The sequence below is a fragment of the Coturnix japonica genome, chromosome 25 (genome assembly GCF_054131305.1).
Source record: "Coturnix japonica strain WE chromosome 25, WE-NBRP24, whole genome shotgun sequence".
NCBI classification, from domain to species: Eukaryota; Metazoa; Chordata; class Aves; order Galliformes; family Phasianidae; genus Coturnix; species Coturnix japonica.
The window spans coordinates 6,407,665-6,415,956 of record NC_140687.1 but is presented as its reverse complement, the minus strand read 5'-3'; the positions used below and the strand labels follow the sequence as shown (position 1 = coordinate 6,415,956).

The window sequence follows — 8,292 nt, the reverse complement described above, 5'->3', positions numbered from 1 at the left end:
ATTCTTTCTTTAGGGATCCTTTTCCAAAGGAGATTCTGGTGCTGGAAGCAGTTGAAGAAAGAACCAAAGCAGCTCTTGCCAAGAGTGCTTGAAGTCCCTGTGGAGAGAAGCAAAGAACTTGGGCTTCCTCTGGGATGCTCCCCACCATGTCTCAGGAAGGAGACAACTGCTGTTCCACTTTCTGCTCTGTGTGTGGAAAGGTACGTCTGGGTTTCTTCTGCTTGTTTTTTCTTTCTTTTTCTGGCTTTGAAGGAGAAGGGGTGGAGCAAGGGGAGACCCACTGGTCATTTGTTACCTCAAGAACAGGATGGATTCTGCATTGACTGTGAAAAACCTGGGCTAGTAGCATGGGCATGTTTCAGGCTGGACTCTTCTTTGGCTGCTTGGTTTCCTTTTGGCTACAGGGAGACAGCTGTCTAAAGGTGTGTTTTCAAACCCACTCTCCAAAACCATGTTTCACTGTTGCAGGTGGTTCAGTGTGCTCTTGCAGTGCAGATGCTGTAGTTTGCTGTAGAATCTGAATGGTTTCTGTTCCTAGGAGAGGAATGGGAGGAGGTAGTGAGAAGAGAATTCAATGCCTAAGGGGAGGGGAGATCAGGGATTGGTGGGAGAGGGAGCCAATAGGAGGGAGAGAGAAGTTGGGCGCAGGGTGATGGTAACATCCCTCTGTGACGTCATAATGCTCCTTTGTGACATAATAATGCTCCTTTGTGACGTCATAATGCCCCTTTGTGACATCATAATGCCCCTTTGTGACATCATAACGCCCCTTTGTGGCGTCACAATGCCCCTTTGTGACATCACAATGCCCCTTTGTGACATCATAATGCTTCTTTGTGACATCACAATGCTTCTTTGTGATGTCATAATGCTCCTTTGTGATATCACAATGCCCCTTTGTGATGACATAATGTCTCCCCTTTGTGACGTCACAATGCCCCTTTGTGACATCATAATGCTTCTTTGTGATGTCATAATGCCCTTTGTGATGTCATAATGCTCCTTTGTGATATCACAATGCCCCTTTATGACGTCACAATACCCCTTTGTGATGTCATAATGGCTCTTTGTGACATCATAACGATCCTTTGTGACGTCATAATACCCCTTTGTGACGTCATAATGCTTATTTGTGATGTCATAAAGCCCCTTTTTGACATCATAATGCCTCTTTGCTACATCATAATGCCCCTTTCTTACATCATAATGCCCCTTTGTGACATCATAATGCTTATTTGTGACATCATAATTCCCCTTTGTGACATCATATCACCCCTTTGTGATGTCATACTACCCCATATGAAGTCCAGGCAGAGTCAAAACTTATGGACCTGCACGAGGATCACTTTCAAGACAGTGGCTCTGTTGCTTCAAGCTTATTTGCTTCGTCCTGCCGCCACTCTATTACCAAGTATCAACAACCTCTTGCATGATTCAACTTGCAAACGTTTGACACTAACCCTTGTGTTTCTGTGCCTTCCTAGATAATTCGAGCCCTTGTCAACCCCAAAGATCCAAACCAAGTAGTGATGTGCAGTGTGTTTCCATCAATGGAGAGTTCTTATTAAGTACAAATCGCTGCAATTCGGATGACAGCCTTCCACATGGTAACAGTGATGGACACAAGGGGCTCATCCACGTTCATGCTCTCATATCTCCTGGCTCTGCTGAAGCTCCTGACCTGAGCCTGCCAGACACAGCAGTCACCTGCCTGGATTGTGACCCAGCGCCTTTGCAGTGCTGCCCATCCCAAGCACAGCCCGAGTGTCCCAGCAGCAGCACCACCATGCAGGAGCAGGGCAGCATCAGTGAGGTGAAGCTGAGCATCTTAGATGGGGACTTAGAGTCAGGCTGCCAGTCCCAGGCACCAGGCAGCAGCACCAGCTCTGAGCCACTCTCATCTTGACAAGAGGAGTCCCATCTTCACCCTTGACCTCTCAAGCCCTCCTGTCTTTTATTGAATAAAGTCACTCTCATGCTCAATCCTCGCCTTGGCTGCATTCCGAGTCTTCATTCACAGGGATTGGGATGAATGCAACAAACAGCAAGGCAGCTCAGCTTGCAATGCTATGGCTGTGGGGTTCGTGCAGGCAGAGCTCTGGGTTCCCATTTTGCATGGCTTTGGGATGTCAGCAGCAAGATCTCTACCATTTTGTATGGCAGCAAATAATCTCTAGCATCCAGGTTGCTGCTCATGATAATCCCAGTCTTCCTGGCTGTCGCTTTGTGATACCTTTTAAAGCCTTTTGATACTCTTTGATGCCTTGGCTGCTCCCTAACACCTCTGTCCTCCTGCCATGTTGACTCATGTCTCCCACTTTGAAGCTGGCTTTGCAGATCATCTCCAGCCCTGTCATCATCACGCTGCAGCAGGAGGTGCTCACCTGGCCCAGTGTCTGGCAGTGCTGCTTGATCTGCAGATGAGCAGCTGCCTCCTCATCTCTTCAGCTACAGTAGTTTTTCTCAGGGCAGTTAGATGCAGTCATGCTCCTCTGGATTTGGTGTGTTAAATCCATGCTGCATGGCAGCAGTCAGTGCAATACAAAGGCGTTCTGTGTGCCATAGCATTTCTCCAGGGGCTGCCAAAGGTAGAAGCACAACACAGCACCATCCTTCTGACAGTAATGTCTGTGAGTGTTAGACATGTGAGCACTGCATCATCCCCAGCGTGTCAGTGCTTTTCCACACCAACCTGACTCTCACACTCTGCACTGAATGTAACTCTGCTCTTGTGGAGACAAATGCTTTCTGTCACATCCTCCATCCCTGCAACCATTTGCCGGTAGGCAGCTCTTGCAGAAGAATCAAGCAGCAGAACCTTGTGCTCACCCTACAGCATGCAAATGCTATGAAAGCAGAAATAACCTGGCGTGCTCTGGGTCTGCAAGGCTGCACAGATGGGAGAGGTAGATTGTGTTTTTGCAGTGGAAGTTTCCAGTATTTTCAGTACATAGTGTAGGCCCTAACTGAATGTATAACCCTCTTGTAAAACAGCTGTATAAGTAGTTTTTCCACCAAGAAAGTTGCTGAACAGAGTTAAGTTCAGACTGGGGGCATTCTGACATGGGGAGAATTGAGACAAGCACAAGATAAATACACAGGGTGGGTAGAGCCCAGCACAGCACAGAATGAATGTACTGACTGTTGGAAACATTGCCCTTCTCTGTCCGCAGAAAAGTACAAGGCAGACCTAAAAACAAGAGGTTGGTAATTGACCTTCTATGGAAATGAATCCTAGCAACAGTCTGAAGGAGTGTGTGAGCCTGAGATGCTCAACCAATGAGAGCCATGAGAGCATCACCTGCATTGGGTTTAGGGCATAGAACAGAATTAATGTCACTGACTGGTGTGCAATTTCTCCCTTGCCAACAGGGGATGTGCACGCAGTATTGCAGTAATGAATAAGCACTGCTGCTATCGCTGCCAGCTTTGCCTAACTAGAAATCTTTGACTTTGAGAGTTTCTCACACAAGGGGAGAGGGTAAGAAAGTAAAGAGGCACAGAAAACTAAGGGAAACTGCTCTTCTTTATCTTATCTATAAAAATTGATACAATTGATGCTGTCGTGCATTTTTTTTTAATTATTTTTTTTTTTTTTTTGCCAATGTCAGTTAGATTGTTTTAAAATATCCACACACCAAAATCTGACTACCAAGCAAATGTAATGAAAATGAAATGATGGTGAGTTAGCGGAAAGCACAAGGCCATATTATATCAGGCTCTAGCAAATTTACAGGCAGTCACTGCACGAAGAGGTAGATTTGAGTTGCACATTATATGATTCCCACAAAGATTAATGAAATCTGAAGCTTTCAATATATTTCCCCTATAATCAAAAGAGAACGGATCCCCAGGTTCTGTCCCGCAGACGTCCTTTCCGTGGTCTCTGCTGCCACCTGCTGGTCAATACTCGGAACTGCCACTGTTGGGCGTTTGGTGCCGCAGGAAGCACAACGCAGATCTGAGTTCTGACCGGTCTACGCAGCAAATCCGCCAATCTTTATTGCGATAAGCCCTCCACATGGCATTGCACACGCACTCGAACACGCAACAGGCATAGATTTCTCCTAACTCCTCGAGGAGCAGGCAAGCAGAACAACTGAGCGCAGCACTGCTTGTGATTGGGCCACCCCCATCATAGAGATGTGTGTTAGATCTTTTACCCACCCCTGGCATTTTTGGCTACAAGGGCACACTGCTGGCTCATGGTCAATCTGTCGTCCACCAGGACGCCCAGGTCCCTCTCAGCAGAGCTCCTCTCCAGCAGCTCTTCTTTCTGCTTACACAAGGAAGATAGTCTTGTCAATGCAGAGAAATGAATCACAGAATCACAGAATGACCCGGGTTGGAAGGGACCCCAAGGATCATGAAGCTCCAGCCCCCCTGCCTGGAAGGGCCACCAAACTTCCATGTTTAGTAATGAAATAAATGAAATAAATGACAAAATTTCCTTTCAGAGAGTTGCATTCACACCTTGACTTAGGTTTGTACAGCTTGGGCATTTGGTCAGACGTGTACTGAAGTCAGGTTTTTCTTTGATTGAGAAAGCATTGAACTAGTTCCTCATTGACGTACAGTTCCTTAGAAATGGAGTAGTCCCCACTTCAGACCAGCTCCTACTGGATCCCATTTCCTGAGAGTCCCACAAGAAATTCTGGAGGAATCAGTTTGCTTTCTAATCTACCAACTGTCTGATACTTTCAACACCTTGAATAAATTGCCAGTTGCTGACTTGTTTCTTTTTGTAAATCTGTTGATGCACGCACAAAAAATGGATCAGAGCACGGGGTCTTATCTGGAGATGGGAAAACAATTGGATAAACAGAAAATTGTTATTTGCAAGTTTTGCAGATCTGTAAGTGGCTTTTCAAGAGATTGTACCACTTCTGCACATTGATTGTCTGACAGTTTCCCTATGATTTTACTTAAAAATGAAGAAGCAATGAAAAGCTCTGAACTCTGTGGGTGTGCATGGCTGGCTCTGCCCTTCTCATAGAGGAGAAAATCAACATTTTCACCCCTGGTTCCTACACTTAGATAAAATCCCCTCCACTTACCTGCAATTTTCCTATGTGTGGAAACAGCCTGACCTCAGATGGGGTGAAGCAGCTTCTATTTGTCCTTTCTCATTATTGAGGAAATAATCTGTATTCTTGGTATCACATCATTCACATGAATACTGTGTCTGAACTCCACTTGTACCTGCCAAAGATCCTGCTACCTTCTCAGCTCAGTGAAGATTTGGCCTGCTATCTGCCCTGAATTGTAATGCCAAGTATTGGCTTTTATTTAGTTTTTCCAGCAACGTTTTGTTACATTGAAACCTGCTTTTCTATTTTAACTATCACCACCACTTTGCTGTGATCAGTGGAGATGAAAGTTTATCCTGTGGATATATTATGCCTTGAGGAAACAAATGACTCCCTGACACTCAACCATCTCTCATTTTCAATATCCTTAAACAATTCTCTCACTGACTTCCTGCTGTTCATCTTCATGGCATCTCCCTCAAGCTGAAACCCATCAGAAATTCAAAAAGGTGCCACTTATCCTAAAGACCGGGAGGTGGGAGTTGATTTTACAGTTCAGTATGAAAGAACATGAATGAGAGGAAGCAAGTCTTGAGAAACAACTTCACCAGCTGGAGTCAAACAGGCACATCTGGAAAGGACTGTCAGATGCAGCTTTTTCACTTATCAATTCAGATCCAAGCATGACATTCAGAAGACAAACGCAAAGTGATGCTGAGGGAAATAGAGAACTGTGGTAGAGGTCATGAAATACTGAGACAAACACAGGGTTTAAAAAGAGATTTTCAATAAAAGAACTACATAATTTCAAGTTGTATATTTTTCTCAGGTTGTATTACATGTCTAATGTCTGGACTGTGGCAGCAAAGAGGCTGCAGTGTTGTTCTCTGTAGGAAGAGGCCAGTAGTTGCCCCATGTCAGACAGAACCATTTCAAGTGCTGGCCAAAGCTGAGTCAAGGAGTGATGCTGCTGGCACTTCTGTGATAACTTTGTTAAGGAAGGTTCAAACCACTGCATAGCATATGTGAGAGCTATGAGCAAGAATGAGCAGTGCCAGGAGTAGGGAGCTGCTGGCAAGGGCTCGGTGCAGCTCTTCCCTCACCCTGCACCACGACTGCTCTGTTTTCTCTGCAGACCATGTTCTCCCGGCAAGAGGAAGGAATCACCTGCTGGCAGTTGGTGTTCCTGTTTCTGCCTGCGCAAACGATCCCATATGGCCAAACACCAATTGCAGAGCAGTGCCAGGGAGCCTTCCAAAGCAGAACGCGTGGTCCTGGCAGGTAAGGGTGCAAATCCAGCTTTCAAAGCACTGCTTGTCAGCAACATGGGTAGAATTCATGCTTTCAGTGGGCTTGTACCTCCTTCTGGCGTTCAAGCCCATACCTGACATCTTCAGCTGACCCCTGTTTTCCCAAAGGAGCCTCTGAAGCCTTTGCCTCCATGGGCAGAGGAAGTTGGATGCTAACCCCTGTGTATCCACTCCTTCCTAGGTGAATCGAGCTCTTGTGAACCCAGAAGAGCCCGGTCAAGTGCTGATTGCTCAGAGAGTGCTTCCATCAACAGAGACCTCATGGGAAGCACAAGTTGCTGCAATTCAAATGAGAGCCTCCCGTGTGCCAGCAGCGACGGAGAGCAGGAGGTCATTGTTCAGGCACTCATTTCTCCCAGCTCTGCTGAAGGGGCTGATCTGAGCCTGCCAGAAAACACAGTCACCAGCCTGGACTGTGGCCTGGTGCCTTTGCAGAGCAGCCCAGACCAAACACAACCCGAGTGCCCCAACAGCAGCACCTCCAAGCAGGACGAAGTCACTGTCACTGAGGAGCAGCCGAGCCTCTTGGAGGGGGACTTGGAGTCAGGCCTCCAGTCCCAGGCACCCGGCAGCAGCACGAGCTCCGAGCCACTCTCTCCTCAACAGCAAAGGATGAGTCCTGTCTTTCCAAGTGACTAAAGGCACGCTCGTGCTCAGTCAACGGGATGGGGTGTTGGAAGAAGAAATGCTTAGAAGAGAAAATTTCCAGTGTTCATTTTAAAATATGGCATTTTTAAAAAGAGAAGAAGATAGAATAAGCAGATGTTGACAGATAAAGGGCACCTCATCAAATTTTGGGAAAGTCCATCTTGAGGAAACTTGGATAAGAGCAGAAAATAACTGTTTATGGATATACCCAATCACTAAAAATACCACCCTGAGTGCCAGCTCATGGCCCCAGACCCTTTTCTTCATTTCAAGAGCTGTCATCACAGAGGGCATCTTCCTGAGCTGGAGACCCTGAAGTAAAAGAATCCTTGGTCCTCAGTTAGTCCATGTAACTGATTTGCCTCGGAGCTGTGAACGTCACAGTGCACTGCTGAAAAACTGGCAGAGTTCCCCTGGAAACCCTGATTTGAATTCAGCAAAGTTCATCAAATCCAACAAGATTCAGAGGAAATGTTACAGGAACAACGAGTTGATATTTTCTCTGAAACTTCCTGGTAGGAGCACTAGAAATGTGGTCAGAAGTCTTTGTGGCATATGTAGGCCTCTTTTAAGAGATCAACATCACCTTTTGCAAAACAGAAAGATGTGGTGATTTATTCACATGAATACTGTGTCTGAACTCCACTTGTACCTGCCAAAGATCCTGCTACCTTCTCAGCTCAGTGAAGATTTGGCCTGCTGTATGCCCTGAATTATGGTATGGTCTTACCAGATTTTCCGAGTGAAATAACACATGACCAAACACTGCTCCTACTTCAGAATATATCCTGAGTTCATCCCACCTAATACAGACAGAATCATCTTATGCTCTGTTATTAGAGTATGAGAGATGGTTTGCATTGTTGACTAAACATACTTTTAGCACCATAGAACCATAGAATATCCCAGTTTGGAAGGAACCCAAAAAGATCATCAAGTACAACTCCTGGATCCACACAGGACTACCCAAAAATCAGACCCTGTGTCTGAGAGCACTGTCCAAAATACTTCCTGAAATCTGGCAAGCTCAGTGCTGTGACTACTTAATCTGGGGAGGCTGTTCCAGGGCCCAATCACCCTAAATCTTACTTCACTGATTCCTGAGAATTTCTTGGATGACCACGTTCCTATGTCATATGTATCCAGGTTAGATTGCATGAACCAAGCAGATCAATGTGATCTCATCCTCAACAATTTTGCATAAACCTAAAAGCACTGAGTTTTGTAAATGGGAAAGAAACACAAAGCAGACGCAGTTCTTATTCAAACTATAAAATGTCTAGGTGTTTCATGGGAAAAATAAA

General features: G+C 45.7%; 1 protein-coding gene across 1 annotated transcript; it reads left to right on the top strand.

Moving 5' to 3' along the window:
* Nucleotides 1-6,124: 6,124 nt before the first annotated feature.
* On the top strand, nucleotides 6,125-8,292 carry LOC146756846 (rho GTPase-activating protein 32-like). Its single transcript, XM_085523944.1, has 2 exons — nucleotides 6,125-6,311; nucleotides 6,522-8,292. The coding sequence occupies exons 1-2, from the start codon at nucleotides 6,245-6,247 to the stop codon at nucleotides 6,977-6,979; spliced, it is 525 nt and encodes a 174-aa protein (XP_085380070.1). The 5' UTR covers nucleotides 6,125-6,244; the 3' UTR covers nucleotides 6,980-8,292.

Coding starts and splice junctions, on each gene's coding strand:
- LOC146756846 (XM_085523944.1), top strand. CDS start 6,245: ATGGCCAAACACCAATTGCAGAGCAGTGCCAGGGAGCCTTCCAAAGCA. Junction 6,312..6,521: donor AGAACGCGTGGTCCTGGCAG/GTAAGGGTGCAA, acceptor ACTCCTTCCTAG/GTGAATCGAGCTCTTGTGAA.